The sequence below is a fragment of the Saccopteryx leptura genome, chromosome 1, assembly GCF_036850995.1.
Source record: "Saccopteryx leptura isolate mSacLep1 chromosome 1, mSacLep1_pri_phased_curated, whole genome shotgun sequence".
NCBI classification, from domain to species: Eukaryota; Metazoa; Chordata; class Mammalia; order Chiroptera; family Emballonuridae; genus Saccopteryx; species Saccopteryx leptura.
Window position 1 is genome coordinate 257,470,868 of NC_089503.1, and position 20,855 is coordinate 257,491,722.

General features: G+C 54.4%; 2 protein-coding genes across 2 annotated transcripts; one reads left to right on the plus strand and one right to left on the minus strand.

Moving 5' to 3' along the window:
- The first annotated feature begins 289 nt into the window (after positions 1-289).
- Positions 290-6,934, plus strand: SYDE1 (synapse defective Rho GTPase homolog 1). Its single transcript, XM_066348176.1, has 8 exons — positions 290-462; positions 1,995-2,336; positions 2,451-3,095; positions 3,257-3,471; positions 4,070-4,196; positions 4,405-4,565; positions 5,107-5,332; positions 5,694-6,934. The coding sequence occupies exons 1-8, from the start codon at positions 375-377 to the stop codon at positions 6,095-6,097; spliced, it is 2,208 nt and encodes a 735-aa protein (XP_066204273.1). The 5' UTR covers positions 290-374; the 3' UTR covers positions 6,098-6,934.
- Positions 6,935-7,068: 134 nt separating this feature from the next.
- On the minus strand, positions 7,069-19,781 carry ILVBL (ilvB acetolactate synthase like). Its single transcript, XM_066348192.1, has 16 exons — positions 19,439-19,781; positions 18,756-18,894; positions 16,676-16,877; positions 16,428-16,555; positions 16,203-16,341; positions 16,001-16,112; positions 12,957-13,056; positions 12,729-12,826; positions 12,485-12,621; positions 10,119-10,253; positions 8,443-8,557; positions 8,185-8,354; positions 8,034-8,104; positions 7,882-7,953; positions 7,635-7,740; positions 7,069-7,515 (listed from the first exon to the last, which is right to left on the minus strand). The coding sequence occupies exons 2-16, from the start codon at positions 18,882-18,884 to the stop codon at positions 7,337-7,339; spliced, it is 1,893 nt and encodes a 630-aa protein (XP_066204289.1). The 5' UTR covers positions 18,885-18,894; positions 19,439-19,781; the 3' UTR covers positions 7,069-7,336.
- Positions 19,782-20,855: the final 1,074 nt, after the last annotated feature.

Here is a 20,855-nt window from a genome sequence, read left to right on the forward strand (position 1 = left end):
GCTGGAGCTTGCAACAGGTTAGAACAGTAGGTGGGATACGTGCGGGATGCGTTTTGGAGGAAAAGCCAAGAGAACTAGCGATCACCAAGGGAGATGGGAAAAGAGTGAGGACGAGGGCCCAGGGTTGCGCCACGATACCGGAGTTGGAGCCCCAGTAAGCAGCCCAAAGATCCCCTTCCCTCCCCTCCGGGCCCGAGTGACTACAACTCCCAGCGTCGCTCGCTCAGGCCGCGGGAAGGGGGAAAAAAAGTTTGGGCCAAGCATTCCCGGAATGCGCTTCCTGCTGGCGCTGGGCGCCGGGCGGGAGGAGAAGGGGGGAGAGGGGCGGCGCGGCCCGACCCAGGGCGCGCACTCGGCCCGGCCGGGGCCCCAGCATGGCCGAGCCACTGCTCAGGAAAACCTTCTCCCGCCTGCGGGGCCGGGAGAAACTTCCCCGGAAAAAGTCGGACGCGAAGGAGCGCGGTGAGCGGGACAGAAGGCGAAGGAGAGGCGCCGAGCCCCGCCCGGCCTGGAGGGGGTCCCGGGGCTCAAGGAGAGTCTGCTGGGGGGACGGGGAAGCCCCGCGGAGTCCCTTGCGGGCTGGGGTGGGGCATCGGGGGCGGGCAGGGTACCTGGAAAGAAGGGGTTAAGGGGAGAGGGGCGAGAACCGTTATGTGCGCCTAGCCTGGGATGCCAGTGCTGCGGGCTCCTTGGGAGGCCCCGGAGGGGGCCTCGCCCTGACAGGAAATGGGGCCGAAACGGAGCGCCTGGAGAGTGGAGGGTTGAGGAGCTTGAAGACCGGGACACTGGAGCCCAGTCAGGGCAGAGGGCACCCTGAGCCCTGGAGACCCAGGATAGGAGAAGTGGGGGGCGCACTTCTGCAGGAGGAAGAGACCTGGCGCATCAATCACAGTAGGCACCCCTCACCCCCACTCCCACCTATTAACCAATGACTGCAGCTGCATCCACCTTAAGCAGCCCCACAGGAAACTGTCACTTTGATACAGATGGAGAAACTGAGGTAGAGGGCCGTTGGGCAATTTCCCTGGGGGTTAGTGAAGTGACTTAAACAGTTATTTGGACATGCTCCTAATAGAGACCGGGGAGAGAGTCCTGTAGAATGGAAATCCGAGGTAATGGAGGAGGGAGTCCACAGGCAAGCAAGATGAGACCTTAATGAAATGGGAGCTGCCTAGGGCAGGAAGTCAGGCGAGGGAAGGAGTTAAAGGAGGGAGACCAGATGACTCCTGTATCTGACCTTCCCCCCCAGCCCTTCCCAAAGATTCCTAGAGTAGAGATGGGACTGGGCGCGCGCACGTGCGCGCGCGCGCACACACACACACACACACACACACACACACACACACACACAGGAAACAGCCTGGGATGTCAGAGGGGAGGACGCGGAGCAAAGGGGAGGTACCAAGGCATCATCATGGGGTTTGGTCTGGGCTGAGACACAGCCCTCTCCAGGGTAGTAGAGTTTGGAAAACAGGCTTGGAGAAAGGGGGTGACATGCTGCAGGAAGAGAGAACCCTGTTGTCACTGTCATGCCTTCTAGTGTCTTCCAATCAAGCAAGCCAGCTAAGCAATAGTCCACTGTGTATTATGAACATGACCATGACATGGGGACCTAGGAAGTAATCCCCATTGCCTAGCTCCCTGAATCTCCCCCATCTCACAGGACAACACTGAGGCTCAGAGATGGGAAGTGACTTGCCCCAAGCCACCCAGTGAGAAGGGTCAAGGTTAATGAGAGGGGTGGAGAATCAGAGTCAGGAACAGAGAACCCCACCAGAGGACCGCTGAGACCGGAAGCAGAAGGACATTAGGGACCTCAGGGGCTGACATGGGGTGGATGCTAACCAGGCAACCAATCTCACTCCAAGTACACATCACAGCCCCTGCTGGGAAGGAGCCTGACAGCCTGGGCTGGGGCTGCTCTTTTGGGGGACCAGGGTGGTCATGTGGAGGGAGTAGGGAGGACTGGGTCTTACTCCCTTGCTCTCTGCCAGGCCATCCAGCCCAACGTCCAGAGCCCAGCCCTTCAGAGCCAGAGCCCCAGGCCCTCGAAGGGTCCCATGCTGGAACAGAGGGTCCCCCCAGCCCTGAGACATCTCGAAGTCCCTCCCGAGGAGCCTACCTGCAGAGCCTGGAGCCTAGCAGCCGCAGATGGGTACTGGGTGGGGCCAAGCCACCAGAGGAGGCTGCTTTGGGGCCTGGGACACCCGGCAGTAGGGAGCCTGCAGGCGATATCTGGTACAATCCCATCCCTGAGGAGGACCCCAGACCCCTGGCACCTGAGCTCCCAGAGTTACAGCCAGGCTTGGCTGAGCTAGAGGGCCTGGCCCCACAAGGTAAGCATAAGCCTCACCCACCGCTTAACCCTGCCTTAACACCCCAAGATGCCACAGGCCTTAGCCCCCTTCCAAGCCCATGTTGCTGAATCCTGAGGTCTGCTGTTCTCGTAGGCGTGGCCCCTGCCAGCTCCCCAACCAAAGCCTCTCGAACCAAGTCCCCAGGCCCCGCCAGGCGTCTCTCTATGAAAATGAAAAAGCTGCCAGACCTCCGCCGCCGCCTGAGCCTGCGGGGCACCAGGGCTGGTCGTGAGCGTGAAAGGGCCGCCCCTGCTGGCTCTGTCATCAGCCGTTACCACTTGGACAGCAGTGTAGAGACCCCTGTGCGGGTAGCAGTGGCTGGGGGTGCTCGGGGCCTGCGGGCCGGGTACCTCAGTGATGGTGATTCACTGGAGCGCCCAGCAGGGCCCTTGTCGCCTACAGCCTTCCAGCCTTATGAGGTGGGCCCATCAGCCCAAGTACCCCCAGCCGCACTCTGGGGCCGCCTCAGCCTGCACCTGTATGGGCTAGGGGGGCTGCGGCCTGCGCCCGGGGCCACCCCGAGAGACCTCTGCTGCCTGCTGCAGGTGGATGGGGTGGCCAGGGCCCGCACTGGGCCACTACGTGGAGGGCCAGACTTCCTGCGGCTGGACCACACCTTCCACCTAGAACTCGAGGCTGCCCGGCTGCTGCGAGCCCTGGTGCTAGTGTGGGACCCTTGTGTGCGGCGGCACCGGCCCTGTGCCCAGGGCACTGTGCTGCTGCCTGCGGTTTTCCAAGGTAGGATGCATGTCTAGGGGAAGAGCAGTAGGTTACAGGATTCAGCTCTTCCCCAGAGTGCCCAATGTACTAAGGCCAGGTTGGGATGTGGGTTGGAGTAGGAGGCCAGGGCACAGAAGCCTGTGGGGGCAGGCCCCACTCAAGACCTTTTGTGTCATCAGGGTGCCAGGCCCAGCAGCTGGCTGTGCGCCTGGAGCCCCAGGGGCTGCTGTATGCCAAGCTGACACTGTCTGAGCAGCGGGAAGCACCGGACACAGCTGAGCCCTGTGTCTTTGGGCTGCCCCTGCGGCTGCTGGTGGAGCGGGAGCAGCCCCCAGGCCAGGTGCCCCTCATCATTCAGAAGTGTGTTGGGCAGATCGAGCACCGAGGGCTGCGGGTGAGCCCCTCGCCCCACACCCCAGCTAGCCCCCAGATCTCAGATCCACTCCCCAGGACACCCAATATAGAGGCCAGGCCTTCCCCCCAGGATACTCCTAGCTCCAATCCCAGCTTAGACATGGGCAGGAGGCCCACCCATTTAGTGACACAGGATCCCAGCCTTTCTGGAACTTAGAATCTCATGGCAGAAAAGACATGACTCCAGTAGCAACTCACAAACATCAATCTATAGCTGGAACATAAGTGAAGAAGCTGGGAGAGCTTAAAGCAGGACTTCATCTGGGGCCATCAGGGAAGGCATCCTAGAGGAGGTGACAAATGAACTGAGAAGGAGTCAGAAATTCCTGAGTCAAACACTATGGGTACCAGGATAAGTGATTCATGCAGAGGGTTTACAGATCCAGGTTGTCTAGGCAGCCAGGTGGGGACCCCATGACAGGTGTCAGAGAAGCAGGAAGGCAGCCAGTGACTACAGCTAGTCTCCAACTTCTCAGCCCACTGCCACACTGGCCCAGAACTCCAGCCCTCACCTCACTGGGACGTGATCAATCTGTGGCCCCAGCAAGAAGGCATCCCCTCTCTGCTCCCACACCTAGGTAGTGGGGCTATACCGTTTATGTGGCTCAGCAGCTGTGAAGAAAGAGCTTCGGGATGCCTTTGAGCGGGACAGTGCAGCTGTCTGCCTCTCCGAGGACCTGTACCCTGATATCAATGTCATCACTGGTTAGCATGTCTCTTCTCTTCCCGCCTGCTTTTCATTTAACCCTCACCTCATGTCAGTGTCTGTGGCCCCTCTGGGACCTCACCTCTTCTGTCTAACCTTCACCTTCCTGCACCTGCCCTCCTCCTCTTCCCCCCTCTCAGCCCCAGCTGACCCCTCCAGCCTCAGAAGCCAGGGTTGCCCTGACCAGAGTGAGCCCTGTGTCCATAGGCATCCTCAAGGATTATCTTCGGGAGTTGCCCACCCCACTCATCACCCAGCCCCTCTATCAAGTGGTGCTGGAGGCTATGGCCCGAGGGCCCCCAAACAGGGCTCCCCCCAGCACTGAGGGTACCCGTGGACTCCTCAGCTGCCTGCCAGATGTGGAGAGGGTGAGTTGGGCCCAGGTGGGAGTGGGTTAGACAGGGAGTGGGCTGACATTAGAACGTTTCACCCATGCCTGGGCCAGTGATGGCCATGAGCTTGTGGCATCAGAAATTAGGTACCATTAGTATCCCCCCTTCATAAATGTGGAAACTGAGGTCCAAAGCAGTTCAGTGAGTTGCTAAGGTTGCACCACAGGATATATAAAAAATGCAGACTCTGAACACAGGTCTGTTAACCTGCCACAAGGAAGTTATGGCTTTGGGTTCCTGGACAAGTCCAGATCCTCTCTGTGCCTCAATACCCTCATCTGTAAAATGGGACTAATACCAACCTCTGTGTGTTAACACAGAGAAGTGGAGTCAAGTCCAAGGTTTGCTATTCCAAAGCTGTTACTTTGGTCTTCTAACAAATGGGATCATAATACTAATACCTTATGGGTAAGTCTTAGCTTGGTCACTCCCAGGTATGAGACCTTGAACCTCAGCTTCCTCATTCTAAGCTGTCTTGGTCTCCCTCATGTCCTCCCAATCATTGCTCTTTTCGCAGGCCACGCTGACACTTCTCCTGGACCACTTGCGCCTCGTCTCCTCCTTCCACGCCCACAACCGTATGACCGCGCAGAACTTGGCCGTGTGCTTCGGTCCTGTGCTGCTGCCGGCGCGCCAGGATCCCAGCAGGCACTGCAGTCGCAGCTCTGGCCCCGGCCTTGCCGACACAGTGGACTTCAAGCGCCACATCGAAGTTCTGCACTATCTGCTGCAGGCCTGGCCAGGTGAGTCCCCGGCTCTCACCGCCAATCCGGGATAGGCCGCCGCGGTGATGCTTTCTTTGGCAGCTGATCAGAGTTGGGTTTCAAGCAAGCCACCCCTGCCCCTTGTCAGAGTTAACCTGTACCTGGTTGCCTCAGCAACCAGTTCAGAGCCAACTAACCCATGCTTGACTCAGTCTCTTCATATGCCAATCAGAAGGCCGGTTGCCGAAGCAACCAGCTCAGCCAATGAAATCGTGATCAATAGAAGGCCTTGCCTTTCAACAAGCCAGTCAGGAAGGAGCCTGGTTACCTAAACAGCCAATAGAGTCCTGGCTGTCGCCACTGCATAATGTCATCGGAAGCTCTCCCTCTCCATCTGCAGATCCCTGCAGGTCCCCAGAGGCGCCGGACCTCGCCCCGTACCTGCGGCCCAAACAACAGCCGCCGCTGCATTTGCCGCTGGCGGCTCCCGAAGTAGTGACTCGGCCCCGCGACCGAGGTGGTCCCGAGAGCCCCCCAAGCAACCGCTATGCCGGCGACTGGAGCGTTTGCGGAAGGGACTTTTTACCCTGTGGGCGGGACTTCCTGTCCGGGCCAGACTACGACCACGTGACGGGTAGCGACAGTGAAGAGGAGGACGAAGAGGCCGGCGAGCCGACCGGTGCAACGGACTTCGAGGATGACTTTGAGGCGCCCTTCAACCCGCACTTGAACCTCAAAGACTTTGATGCCCTCATCCTGGACCTCGAGAGAGAACTTTCCAAGCAGATCAACGTGTGCCTCTGAGCCAGGCGGGCTAACCCCGGTTACTAAGGACTGGGCTCCTGGTTGCTAAGGCGGTGCCCTAACGACGGTAAGGGACCAGACCTGTCGTTCAGGTGTAGCTTCTGATTGCTGGGGTGTTGCCTAGCGACCAGCCAGCCAGATGCTGGTACTCCTTTCTTGTAACCAATGCTAAATTATTTGGGTACTGGTTGCAAAGGCCAGGGACTGAGGATTTTTGGACTAGCTGTTGTAGCCATCTTTTCTGAGTACCAGGGGCTTCTCCCGCTTGCTGGGCTGGCCTTTCTTGCCTTCCCTTGGCCAGGGAAACACCAGTTAATGTGAGCATCACCTTGGGATGGTGCAACACCCCCAGTCAATACTCTTGCTGCTACCAACCAAATCAGTATTAGCTTTGAGCACTGCACTCTGCTTCTCCCTCCCTCAGAGGGCCCAAGGACTATAAGGAGGTGCTGTTTGGGGCAAGATCAAGAGCAGCCCCTACCCGGGCTCCAGCTAGATAGGGGCAGCCTGGGGTTTATAGAAAAACAGCTGGTTTCTCCACTCTCTCCTAGAGAAAACCCCACAATTTCCTCAAACCAGCAAATGGAGATAGTAGAGGCCAGCTCTTCCCCTCCCCAGTTCTTCCTCAGCATCCCTGAAAAAAATGGAGCACTTATAAAACCTCCCTTTTGGAGGGGCCCCACCTGAAATGTCAGGCTGGGGGCATTTTGGTACGAGACATATTTATTGCCTTTGTGCGTGTGTCTGTGTGAGGATGAGTGTGCATGGACACGTCTGGAACGGGTGTGTGGGGCTCTTTCAGGGACCACAGATGGAGGGAAGGGTTCACAATGCTAAGCACCCTGAAATCCCCAGTACTGATGCCCCAGTGGGCCCCAGAGTTCTGGTGGTAAAGTAGGGTCCCCTCCTGTCTCCTATCTAGTCCCCTTACTTCTTTGTGGACAATAAAGGAATATGCACAGGTTCTGAAATGAGTACTTGGGCCCACCTGGACCAGAAGTGATTTATTCAATGCAGAAGAAGAAAGGAGATAAGAGTACAATTGGGCCCACAAAGAAAAAGGCCCCAGAGCTCTCTGGCACCTCCAGGGAGCCTCTCTGAGCCCTGACCCCTCCAGCCCCTCCCTATCTTCAGGAAGGGGTTAGGGGGACAAAGCCTCATGAGATAAGCCCAGAACAGGCAAGAATGAGACTCCAGACCAGCTAGGCAGTCTAAGGGTAGGAAGGTATCCACAAGGCCCTATACAGCAATGGAACCGTCACGGAAGTCCGTCCTCCCAATGAGGATGTTAACGACAACCGGGTGGCCATCTTGGCAATGCTGCTGGGCATCACGAAGCACCTTGACCACCTGATGCTCATTCTCCCGTGAGAGCAGCAAGCCCTGGGCCCCCAGACCCATGGCTGCTTTGTGATAATCTAAAAGGGAAGGTCAAGTCAGATGGTGGCAGAGACCCAGCCCACCATGCAGCCAGCCCAAGAGAGGAACATTCACCCAGCCGGGCAGGAAATAGAATCCCCCATGCCTGGCCCCTCACCAGTATAGGCCAGACCACAGGCCACATTGCTGCCCAAAGAGGGCACCTGCTCCCGAGAAATCTGGGTCCAGCCAGCATCATTCCCTATCAAGGCCATCACTGGGATCTGCAGGGAGAGGATGAGGCCAAGCCACAACATTCAGCTTGGCCAGCCAGAGAACACAGACAAAGATAAGACTCCCTGGTCCACCCCAGTCCTGATGACATCTCCCAGAACCCCAGGCTTCAGCTGGGGCACCCCAATTACCTTGTGTCTGACAAAGGTGTCAAATTCAATGAGGCTGTACCCAAACGCTCCATCCCCAAACAGGCACCAGACCTGAGATGGGACAGGAAATGGTTGGGGTAGTTCATGGCCCAGAAAGCAGCAAGCCTCCTGCCTCCAGTACCCTGACTCACCTCAGCATCCGGCCGGCACAGTTTAGCCCCAAGTGCAAATCCTGCGCCAACCCCCAGAGTCCCGAAGGCCCCTAAGAGAACCAAGAGAAGGTGAGTGTGAAGGGGCCTGCCTGGATGGTACACACTGCTCTAGCTGTAGGCCCTTCCTTACCAGGATCAAGCCAGCACAGGGGGCCACGTGGCTGTACCAGGTGGGCAGCAGTACCCACAAAGTCCCCGCCATCCACCACCAGAATCGAGTTGACAGACAAAGTTTCCTCCACCAGCTGCAGCACCCGCACCGGGTTCAGGTGTTGGGCTACAGGCATCATTGCCTTCTCCCTGCAACAGAGCAGTGCAGGTCAGCAGGGCCAGCAGCAGACCCTGCCAGGAACCCACCATCCTCCATGTCCACTCCACCAGCCCCTACCGGAAGGACTGCTCCTTCTGCCGATCAGCTTGCCGAAGCTCCTCTGCCCAGTCTGAAGCCCATGTCTGGCCCTGAAGGCCCTCCACCAGCTTCACCATGAAGGAACCCACGTCTCCTGGGGAAGGAAGAGGGCACAGCTGCAAAGAGGTGGTCTCCTCCTGCCCTTCCAGTATCAGAGGCCCAAAGACAGCAGGAAGCCAACAGCAGCGGTGGAAAAGGAGGCAGGTCAGGGACACTCCTTGGGCACATGGGCAAAATGCACCCCAGAGTCTGCTGGAACCAGGTTAGGGAGCTGGAGTGAGACGGAGGGCAAGGCTGGAGAAACAAGATTTTTTTTTTTTTTTATTCATTTTAGGAGAGAGAGGGAGAGAGAGGGAGGAGAGAGAGACGGGGGAGGAGCTGGAAGCATCAACTCCCATATGTGCCTTGACCAGGCAAGCCCAGGGTTTCGAACCGGCGACCTCAGCATTTCCAGGTCGACGCTTTATCCACTGCGCCACCACAGGTCAGGCCAGAGAAACAAGATTTAAGGAGCATAAAACACATTAGAAATCCAAGCCAACCTCATCACCTGCCTCCCCATCAAGCCCCAGATCATGCAATTCTATAAATTCTTCCTCTGAAAGATATCACTACAAATACCTCCATCTGCCTGACCAGGTGGTGGCGCAGTGGATAGAGCGTCGTACTGGGATGCGGAAGACCCAGGTTCGAGAACCTGAGGTCACCAGCTTGAGCGCGGGCTCATCTGGTTTGAGCAAAAGGAAAAGCTCACCAGCTTGGACCCAAGGTCGCTGGCTCCAGCAAGGGGTTACTGGGTCTGCTGAAGTCCCGCGGTCAAGACACATATGAGAAAGCAATCAATGAACAACTAAGGTGTTGCAACGCGCGACAAAAAACTAATGATTGATGCTTCTCATCTCTCCATCCCTATCTATCTCTCTCTCTGTCTCTATAAAAAACAAACAAAAACAAATACCTCCATCTGCCAAGCATGTCTACAACCGAGGCACACGAATGCTTGTGAACAAATATATGAGCTGGTAGTGATGTACTTTTTCATCATCTCCATTCAGAAATAATTGCCTGGGGGCTCAGAAAAGTTGAGTTTCTCCTCCCTGTCCCTCCTTGACCCAAGCCTTGTCATTTCTGTCCTGACCCTGTTTAAAAGACTCCCCTTGACAGTTCCTGGCCCCCTCCAACTCACCACCCATCAAGCTGCTACAGTGGACTTTCCCAAATATCAATGAAATGGGGCCACTTTGCTTGATATAGTGTCCCCTGTCACCTACACTACAGGGAAGTCAACATACTTGGAATGATGGGCACAGTAGGGCAGTATGACCATGAGAGAGCACTGAACAGGGGTGGAGGCTATGACAGAACAGAGGCCTCAGGGGCCAAAAGGAAGCGCTCTGTCCTAACAGGAACAGGTAGTGTGAAAGGATTTATAGCCAGGGGACATGGTCACATGCACATTCCCAGGCCTTCCCTCTGTTGCCCACCCACCATTTGTTCATCCTTTTGGTTCACCCATCAGTCTAAGAGCCAAATATACATCTCTGGCTGACTGGGTGCCTCTAGGGCACGGTCCAGAACCCAGCTCAAATCGGCTGCAGCAGAGGCCAGGAGGAGAAGGCCAGAAAGAGCATGTGTACGAGGCATTAGGGGCTTACCCTGCACGGCTTCCTGGGGCTTCCAGAACATGTCTGAGTTGATCAACATCTCTTTCCGGTTACGGTTGACAACAATGATCTTACTGCTTCGGCTGAGAACACGGCCATAGGACAGGCGGAAGTCACATACAATTCCTGGGGTGGGAGAGAGGGGAACAGTGGATGGCAGGTCAGTATCCTGGGAGGGTGCCTACAGTGCTCCAGCCCGCTGGGAACTACCAGTGTCACATGGAAAAACTGCCCAAGACACAAACTATTGTCAAGAGGGAGAGGCAGTCAAGAGAGACTAACCTGAGTCTCCTTCTCCCAGAGCCTTTATTCATCAGAAGCAGAACAAAGGTAACAGGATTGCAGGGGAGGAAAATCAGATGATAAGGGGAAAGACTGGCCCTGGCCGGTTGGCTCAGGGGTAGAGCATCGGCCTGGCATGTGGAAGTCCCGGGTTCGATTCCCGGCCAGGGCACACAGGAGAAGCGCCCATCTGCTTCTCCACCCCTCCCCCTCTCCTCCCTCTCTGTCTCTCTCTTCCCCTCCCGCAGCCAAGGCTCCATTGGAGCAAAGATGGCCCAGGCACTGGGGATGACTCCATGGCCTCTGCCTCAGGCACTAGAGTGGCTCTGGTCTCAACAGAGCTACGCCCCAAATGGGCAGAGCATCGCCCCCTGGTGGGCAGAGCGTCGCCCCCTGGTGGGCGTGCCGGGTGGATCCCGGTCGGGCGCATGCGGGAGTCTCTGACTGTCTCTCCCCGTTTCCAGCTTCAGAAAAATACAAAAAAAAAGGGGGGGGGGAGACTGACTAATGTACTTCTTGTTGATATGAAAAAGGGCTAGTTTCGGTCAGTACATTCTTTCTCTTTTGCTAATTAACAAGCACAAAGGAAGGGGCAATCTAGAATCTCTAGGCTAATTTTCTAAAGTCCGTTCGTTCACATGCATTCCTTTGTGTTTGCACAAAGGACACTGATTCACACAGTTTCTTGGTGTTTGGATCCAAGAAACAAGCTTCCCTGTGTACAGCAGGGCAGCACATTCACATCATCATTCACACTCAGGGCTTTTTAACTAAAGTTCCTTAATCCAAGTTATACAGGGTCCAAAATCAGATAGGTGGTTCCCTACAGTTGCCCACTACGTAACTTATTCCACCATGGCAGACCAAATACAAAAGGATCCCCATTCTTCACCTCTCCCTGGACCCATGCCACCGCAATGACTTTGTAGCCCCCAGCCTTTGAACCTGGACTGGCCTCAGGATGTGCTTTGACCAGTAGAATGTGTCAGGAGTGCTGGCATGTTCCTGAGACCAGACTTCAATAAGCTTTGCAGCTTCCATTCTCCTTCTCCTAAATCACCTTGCTGATCCAGCCCTATGTTTCTCATCCTCCACCAAGTGAACCAGCGCAGGTCAGCCTGCTGAATGATGAGGAACATGAAGGAGGAGGCAGGGAAGAGCGAGCACTCAGAATCCTAGCTGAGGACATGCTAGCCAAGTTACAGCCCCAACCAGCCCCCAAGTATCTGAGCCAGCCCAGTCTGGATCAGCACAGCTAATCTCCTGCCTCCACGACTACAGACTCCTGAAAGACCCATTAGGCCCTGGCCAGTCATTCAGTAGATAGAGCATTGGCCTGGCATATGTGTATGTCCAGGGTTCGATTCCCGGTCAGGGCACACAGGAGAAGCAACCATCTGCTTTTCCCCCACCACCTTCTGCCTGCAGCCAGTGGCTCCTTTGGTTTGAGCATGGGCCCAGGCACTGAGGATAGCTCAGGGGAGTGTGACAGCCTCAGGCACTAAAAATAACTTGGTACTTGAGAATCAGCCCCAGATGGGGTCGCTGGGTAGATCCTGGTCAGGGCACATGTGGAAGTCTGCCTGTCTCCCCTCCTCTCACCTAAAAAAATAAAAAGACCCACTAAAACCAGTAAAACTACCACCTCACCTGTAGATGAGTCTTGAGAAATAACATTTTGAGTCACTGAGTTTGGGAACAGTTATTACACAGCAATAACTAACTGACATACGTATTATGTGTCCGGCAGGCTTCGAAGCCCTTTATGTGAAAATATATGTGCTGTGTGTGTACGTGCTGTACAAACACTGAACAAAGCATACAAATGCAGATACGGTGCAGGAGGTTCCACAGGGACCCACCACCCGTGTCCTCATCTGTGCAGAGCTGGGTCACAGCACACAGGTGCAACCTAGCAAGAGCTCAACTGAATTTCAAATTCAGGGCTGTTCAAAACTCTTGAAAGAGGAAGGGGGTGGAGCCAGTGAGTACCAGACTAAGAGGGGCAGGGTCACAAGGTAAGGGGGGTTCTGGAAGGAAGGATAAGTAAGAGTGGGGAGGAGGCCCAAGCCCACCTGCAAGGAGGACAACGTCCGCCTTCTTCAAGGTGGCGCTGCGGTTCTGCCGGATGTGGAGAGGGTGGTTTCGGCCCAGCAGCCCCCGTGCCATCCCGCCCAGAAAGCAGGGGACACCCAGGGTCTCCACAGCAGCCCTGAGGGTCCAGGTAAACAGAGGTGAGTGTGGCCAAGGTCCTGTCCGTCCCCACAAGGGACCAGGGACCAGGAACGTGATAGTAAAGGCAGGGCTAAGGCTTCTCACCGAAGCTTGTCGGCGGGAGTCGGCGGCAGCAGGGCCTGGCTCCCCAGGAGCAAAATGGGCCTTTTGGCCCGGCTCAAGATCTCCACACATCGTTGAACCTGGGGCAAGAGGTGGGGCCGGTGAGCCAACCTGAGTCACTATCAGCCCTCAAGATCAAGGCCCCAGTACTGACTCAGGGACAGGATGTCCTGCCAGGTATAGGTCAGCCAGGGAAAAGAGGTAATTCACCTGCTGGGAGGATGCCTGGGGGATGTCCAGAGGAAGGGGCCCCTCAGGCTGAGGCTCCCAGGCTCCTGCAAAGAGGTTGGCCAGGTAATTCTCCAAGTACCTGAGAAGAGGAGAGGAAGGAGTGGTTACCAGGATTCATTACTGGGCTTCCAGAAACTGAAGGAGAGGGGCCAGAGGGGCAGGACAGGCACAACAGGAGTGACTAAACAATGGCCCAGGGGCACACAAACCCCAGTAGCCAAGTCTCTGGCAGCCTCTTTCCCCTCAGAACCTTCTAATGACCACCCCAACCTGACACAGACCCTCAGAAACAAGTGACACAGGCATGGAGTGCCAGGATCAGGGCCACATCTACAGGGTCAGCCTGAGGTGATGCTGCCACTTCCTAGCTGTGTGACTTTGGGCAAGACATTTAACCTTTCTGAGCATCCTGCTCTGAAAATGTAAAAGGAAACCTCCCAAGGTTCAGTGATCTATCTACTCAGGATATAAAGCACTTTGCAAAACCCTCATCACCGGGCACTATTAGCATCATCAGTACATTTGCCTCTTTCTCTGACTTCCACGATCCCCCTTTTGTCTCCTTACTCACAGGGTCACAGTGCCCCGCCTTTCCCTAAAGCCCTGAGCAGGCCTCTGGAGATACACAGATAAATCCTGCTCAGTCCTGCCCTCAAGAACACCAGCCAGAACAACCAGAAACAGACACATGGGTGTTGACAGGAAGCAGTTGGAACCAGAAGCTTGTTTCTCTCCAGAGGAGTCAAGATTGCAGGGAACGAGAAAAGGCCAAGGAAGAAACCATGGGGACCAAACTTGGAAAGAAAAAGCAAAGGAAGAGCCAACCTTGCAGGGGGCTGAGCAGGGATGCCCAAGAGAAAGGGGGGTGAGCAGAGGGGACTGGCAGGCCAGGGAGCAAAGGGGCTCTCATGGTCACAGAACAGAACTGCTTAAAAATTCTGCCTCCCAGATATGGTTACCGACCACTTCCTATGTGTTAGGACCCCTGAACCCCCCTCTCTATTTCTGGTTCTCTAACCATGTTGAAGAAAGCATAGGAGACACCTTGCCTTATACCTGACATGACAATGGGCTCTGCCCTGTTCTTATTTAAGATAATAGTGGTTAATTCTTTTATCCTTCAGCATTTGCACTAATCAAAATGATCTCGTGGCCCTGGCCGGTTGGCTCAGCGGTAGAGCGTCGGCCTGGCGTGCGGGGGACCCGGGTTCAATTCCCGGCCAGGGCACATAGGAGAAGCGCCCATTTGCTTCTCCACCCCCCCCCCCCTTCCTCTCTGTCTCTCTCTTCCCCTCCCGCAGCCGAGGCTCCATTGAAGCAAAGATGGCCCGGGCGCTGGGGATGGCTCCTTGGCCCCTGCCCCAGGCGCAGAGCATCGCCCCCTGGTGGGCAGAGCGTCGCCCCCTGGTGGGCGTGCCGGGTGGATCCCAGTCGGGCGCATGCGGGAGTCTGTCTGACTGTCTCTCCCCCTTTCCAGCTTCAGAAAAATACAAAAAAAAAAAAAAAAAGAAAGGTTTAATCATGGTGTAGTGAATACACAGTGCAATATACAGATGATATATTATAGAACTGTACTCCTGAAACAGTTCTGGATAACCGGTATCACCGGTGAACCTGGATAACCGGTATCACCCCAATAAATTTAATAAACATTTTTTTAAAAAAGAAAGTGTTTAATCACACACATTAATTAAACACATTTGTTTAATCACATTCTATGTACATCAAATCATTATGTTGCACATCAGCTTATACAGTGCTGCCTGTCAATTATCTCAATAAAAATGGGAAAAAGGGTTTAATCATTTGCTCAAGTTAACACAGCTAGTTAGTGGCAGTCCTGGGATTTGAACCCAGATCTCTGGACTTTCATTCATTTATAGAGCTAGCACATAGCTCTGTGGGTAAAGCACTGAAGGTTCCTCCAAGCTGAATCCTCATATGCCATTAACAGATGGATGACTTCACGCAAGCCATTCAGTAATAATACCATAATTCAAAAGGTTGTTATAAAACACTGAGTAAATCCGCAACTCCTCAAGCTGCTCCTCAAGGCACATCCCCCATGCCCAGGGTTCAGGGAGCTGGCTGTCTTGTTCACTGATGTCTCCCCATGCCCATCCTGGTACCTGGTACATAGCTGAACTTACTAAATATATGAAGGAGGATTGGAAAGAGCAGGGGCAAGGATAGACAAAGGGAGGGGAAGGGTGGAGAATGGAGAAGAATTGATTCTCCCTCGTTCTGAGCTGTTTCAGCCAAACCCAACTCAGAAGTGACCAAAAATGTACCCTTTACATATCTCCACTAGAGCTGGGCACCTACCTGGACCCCCTCTATCTGCTCAACTGAAGGAAGTGCCCCTCAAATTTCTTAACTCTTCTAAGAAAACCTTCAGGTTTGTCCCATGCCAACCCCATTATCCTGCTCTCTCCAAGATCCTGGCCATTGCCACTCAAAGCCCCAGAGCTAAGTGTGCCCATGTCACAGGCCTGCAGGGACCCACTGCACCTTTCTATAGGCAGTCATGTGATCCAACCATGTCTCTGCATCCCATAGCAACTACCCAGATCCAGGCCACTATTACTTCTCTTCCCAGGGACCACCACACCTCCTCCCTGGCTTCCCAGCTTCCACCCAAGCAGATTCCATTCTTCTACAGCAGTCAGAACCAGGGTATCCCAACCTGATTAAGGCCATGCTTCTCAAAGGATCTCAGATTAAAAATAAAACTTCAGGCACCCCATGCATGGGCCATGCTGGCTGCTCTAAACTCAGCCCCTGTATCTCTCCTCTTTGCTCACCTACTGCTGCTACACAGGCCACCTTGCTTTCCCAGTCTACCAAGTTCACTCCTGCCTCAGGACCTTTGTATATGCTATACCTTCCACCTGAATGCTCATCCTATAACTGGTTCCTCTCAACTGATGTGCAAATCAATGAATGAGTGAAAGGAGGGATAAGTGCTGGCAGGGAGGTTGCAGGAGAAGGTGGGAGGGCATGACAGTAGTAGGGCTACGCACCAAGAGACTCCTCGACCCATAAGGCCCTTGGGTGGCTTGGCCGGCACCATCTCCTTCTGGACCATGAAGTAGGGGTACAACACATCGATGGGTAGCTCCACAAACACTGGGCCTGCGGAGGCAGGAACAACACTGAGCTTGCCATGCCTCCCTAACCCCCAAACTGTAAGAACTGACCACTATCCAACCCTCTACCACCGACCTGGGGTGCCCGACTGGGCAGCAGCCATTGCAGTCCTTAGAATGGGTATGATGTCCCGCACCCTTCGCACAGAAGCACAGAACTTGCAGAGTGGCTGGAACAAAGACATCTGATCGATGGCCTGGAGTGCACCCCGGTTCTGGTGAAGACAAGAGTTCAGGGGAGTTACCATGTGAGATCTTTGAGCCTCCCTGGAGCCCCCACCACCTCTGGAGGACAGAGCACCTGCAGCAGAGTACTGGCGGCCCCACCCAGAAGAAGGACTGCAGACTGGGCTATCTGGGCATTCTTCACTGCTGTCACTGTGTTGGTGAGGCCGGGGCCCGCTGTCACTGCCACCACGCCCACCGTCCCTGGAACACAGACCCTATCACCTTCTGTACCCATGCCCATCTTCCTGATCACCCCCAAAAAAACCCATGCCCCTCAAAGACCCCCATCCCAGCTCCCAGCCCTCTCCACTCTGCCCTCACCCGTAAGGCGGGCAACGGCATCAGCAGCAAATACAGCTGTAACTTCATGGCGCGTGTCCACCACACGGATGCCCAGCTTTTCACAGGCCACCAGCAGCGGGGAAATATGCCCACCAACCAGTGTGAAGAGGAAGCGCACACCGTGGGCCTTCAGCACAGCCGCCACACTCTCCCCACCATGCCGGATGCTTGCCTTGTCCACCTGAGCCCATGAACAGGGAGGAGCAAGACTGTCAAAGAACAGGGCAAGGACACCAGGACAGGTGGGAAGGGAGGTGATCCCCCACCCCCAGGAAGGAGGGCTGGGGAAGGCCCATTACATTATCTTACCAGATCCTCATGTTATTACAGTTGGCCCTCGAACACAGGGGTTAGAGGTGCCAATCCCCATGCAGTCAAAAATTCACGTATAACTTTTGACTCCCCAAAACTTAATTATTTAACCAGAAGGCCTGTTAACCAGAAGCCTTCTAGATAGTATAAACAGTTGATTACCATATGTTTTATAGGTTATATGTAGTATATACTGTATTCCTATAATAAAGAAAGCTAGCATAAAATGACATTATTAAGAAAATCATAAGGAAAATATATTTACTGTATTTATAGAAAAAAATTCACACCTAAATAGACCCATGTTGATCAAAGGTCAACTGTATATCCTTTTACGGCTAAGAGGACCAACACTTGCCGAAGCAAGATTCAAAGTCCCATAAAACCAACACTATTAAGCACCCTGCTCTGTTACATTGTCCAGCTGCAGATGGTAGGGCAATCAGGGAGAGAGGGGGAAGGTGGATCTACAACACCCAGGGAAGTTTGGCCAATAGCACAAGGCAGGGGTCATCATCTGTAAATCCAGAACTGCCTGCCTTCCCATATCAGGGCCTGACAGACTGACTGTTGGCTCCAGCCTACCAGGCTCCCTCCCACTCACTGCACCAGGCAGTTGACAGGCTGCCAGCCACCAAATGCCTGGCAGTGAGAGTGGCCTCCACACCCCAGCTTCCACATAGCCCCAAACACCAGGGGCCTTGGCCTTAAAGTTCCTCAGGCCAGTGGGGCTGCTTCTGTCTGTGAGAGAAAGAACTAGGAAAGGGTCAAGGTTGTTCCAAGCTAGGAGAGGAAAAATTGGAGAAGGGATCTGGGGAAGGAATCTGAAGATGGGGTAAATTTCTGAGAGGAGCCAATTAGTTCAGAGCCAGGTCTGCGAGGTCAACTCTTCTCCAAAAAGGTCATCTGAAGAAAGCTGCCATAGAACCTCTCTGAACCTGTTTTCTCTGAAGAAAATGTAGACAGAAACAAGGGCATCTATTCAGGGACATGTTGGGTATATAAGATAATCCCTCTGAAGCATTCAGCTCAGCAGAGAGCAAATGTCACAGCCAACTCCTCTGGAGCTTGCCTTCATAACAGTAGCACTGTCCCCAATCGTGTTCAGGGAGCTCTACTTTTTACTTTTTCTTTTCTTTCTTTTTTAGTGAGAGGAGGAGATGCAGAGAGACAGGCTCCCACATGCGCCCTGGATTTACCGGCAAGCCCACTAGGGAGTGATACTCTGCCCATGTGGGGCTGTTGCTCTAGTGCAACTAGAGCCATTTTTAGTGCCTGAAATGGAGGCCAAGGAGCCATCCTCAGCGCCTGAGGCCAACTCGCTCGAGCCAATCGAGCCATGGCTGCAGGAAGAGAAGAGAGAAAGAGAGACAGATAGAGAGAGAAAAGGAGATGGGGAAGGGTGGAGAAGCAGATGGTCACTTCTCCTGTGTGCCCTGACCGGGAATCGACCCAGGACATCTACACGCCGGGCGGACACTCTACCACTGAGCAAACCGGTCAGGGCCTAGGGAGCAATGTTGTTCTGTGAAAAAGGCTCTAAACCCCAGGGAAAGAGGTGGACGGGGTGTTGAGCGCCCTGGCAGCTGTAGCTTCCCTGTTATCTCTTACAAGGCAAAGTCCATGGCCCCTATGCTTGGCAATGAGGGCAGGGCCCTGGAAAGAATCTCCTGACAGTCCTTCCCACTGGGAGCTCCATCGCCTTTAGCTGCCCCCCAGCTCGCCTCCCGTCGGTGCCCCCCCACACCTTGTGCATCAACCGGTATAAGAGCCCCAGGCGGTATGCGGCGCCCAACACGGTGGCTACTAGCGTCCCGCTGGCCAGGAGTAGAAAGGAGGGAAAGAATCCCCCTTCAGGGGTGGCGGAGGTCTCCATAAGGTGGCACCTAAATAAGAAAGTGTAGGTTCAGTGCCTGGACTCAATAATTAATTATCCATAAAAAGGTAAGCCCCTGATCCCGGGCCACGCCTCTTCCCTGGAGTATCTGCATGGCCACGCCCCTTGTACGGCTAAACTCGGGCCCATGCCACAACCCCAAAGACCGAACCACGCCTCTCAGGATACAGACCAAGCCCCTTGTTAGGCTCCCAACCCTTAGAACACGACCACCACCCAAACTATGTCAATACGACCACAACAGCTTCAAAATACAGCGTCGTACTGGGACGCTTAAGACCCAGGTTCGAGACCCCGAGGTCGTCAGCTTGAGCGCAGGCTCATCTGGTTTGAGCAGAGCTCACCAGCTTGAACCCAAGGTCGCTGGCTCGAGCAAGGGGTCACTCCATCTGCTGTAGCCCTGGGGTCAAGGCACATATAAGAGAGCAATCAATGAACAACTAAGGTGCCGCAGCAAAGAATTGATGCTTCTCATGTCCTTCTCTCTGACTTTCTCTCTGTCACACACACACAAAAGAGTTTCTCCCACTTACCTACTATTCAATGGATCGACGGGAAACCCTGCCTCTCTTTACGTCAAGATGCCGAACCTCAGCCCCAATTGAGAGCCCACCGGTTACGTCACCGAGAGCGATGAAGCCACGCCCCCGAGCTGTTGGGCGCAACCCTCTCCTCAAACCAGGCCCCGCCCCCAGGCGAGAGTCTCGCGGGTGGAGACTAGGTCAGTTACAGTACGCTGTTTCTCCGACCCGCGGGAGACTTCAGTCTTCACGGACAAGAAATGGCGCTGACTCCAGAGGAATTCGGCGCCCTTTGTACCACGTGATCCGAGCGAAAGGCCAGGCTGCTTTCCCCTACATGATCGGCAACGCCCTATAATCTGGCCCATCGCGCTTGCGCAGAGCCGTAGCTACGCTTGGACAGAGGGACCGCCTATAAAATCCCTGACTCTACTGGCCGCCTCCTACACAGGCCCCGCCTTATCTCGCCTTTCATTGGCCGCACATTTCAGGCCCTGTTCCAGCCTTAACACAGGGCCTTGAGACCAGCCAGCTTTCCATGGCAACTGTGTGCTACATTCCCATCAGGTTGGCTGGGCATTGAAGGTCACAAATCCGAGGCCTAGAGTCCACTATCTGGGGCCTCCTCCCAAACAAGTCCGTCTCCACGCGGGTAGGCCCGCCTCCGCTGTTGGTCCCACCCACCCCTGCGGGTTTCTTTGCTCTAAGTGCTGCGGCATGCACACTCTGTATAAAGTCCAGTGGTCTCTGGTTCTGCCCGTGTTCCACCATTTTCCAGCCGTCTAGCCTAGGAAAATGATCTCTTCAGCATAGGGGAGTAATTCTGTTACCAAGCGCCCTACTTCTGTCCAAGAGAGATCTTGCCATTTTTATACCGGCTCCCATCTCGTCAATTTATAGGATTTCCCTCTGGGGATTACATTCCTTTGTTATAATTTATTTTATTTTATTTTATTTGTGTGTGTGTGTGTGTGACAGAGACAGTGAGAGAGACAGAGAGAGGAACAGATAGGAACAAACAGGAAGGGAGAGAGATAAGAAGCATCAACACTTTGTTGTGGCGCCTTAGTTGTTCATTGATTGCTTTCTCATATGTGGGGGAGGGGGGCGTACAGCAGAATGAGTGACCCCTTGCTTCAAGCCAGCGATCTTCAGATTGGCTTGGGCTCAAGCCAGCAACCATGGGGTCATGTCTACAATCCCACACTCAAGCCAGTGATCCCATGCTCACACTCAAGCTGGTCAGCCCGTGCTCAAGTGGTGGACCTCAGGGTTTTGAACCTGGGTCCTCTGTGTCCCAGTCCAATGCTCTATCCACTGTGCCAAGCTCCATTGTTAATTTTAACTTCTACTGAATCATTCCTAGGTTTTGGTTTCACCCATTAAAAATAAACCTCACTACAACAAAAAAAAGAAAAAAACAAGGCCA

Bases quoted from the DNA above. Each gene is read 5' to 3' on its own strand.
- SYDE1 (XM_066348176.1), top strand. From the start codon at position 375: ATGGCCGAGCCACTGCTCAGGAAAACCTTCTCCCGCCTGCGGGGCCGG. The intron at 463-1,994 runs GTGAGCGGGACA...GCTCTCTGCCAG, and splicing joins GTCGGACGCGAAGGAGCGCG to GCCATCCAGCCCAACGTCCA. The intron at 4,197-4,404 runs GTTAGCATGTCT...CTGTGTCCATAG, and splicing joins TGATATCAATGTCATCACTG to GCATCCTCAAGGATTATCTT.
- ILVBL (XM_066348192.1), bottom strand. From the start codon at position 18,884: ATGGAGACCTCCGCCACCCCTGAAGGGGGATTCTTTCCCTCCTTTCTA. The intron at 12,827-12,956 runs GTGAATTACCTC...CTCTTGCCCCAG, and splicing joins CCCAGGCATCCTCCCAGCAG to GTTCAACGATGTGTGGAGAT. The intron at 12,622-12,728 runs GTGAGAAGCCTT...CTGGACCCTCAG, and splicing joins ACTCCCGCCGACAAGCTTCG to GGCTGCTGTGGAGACCCTGG.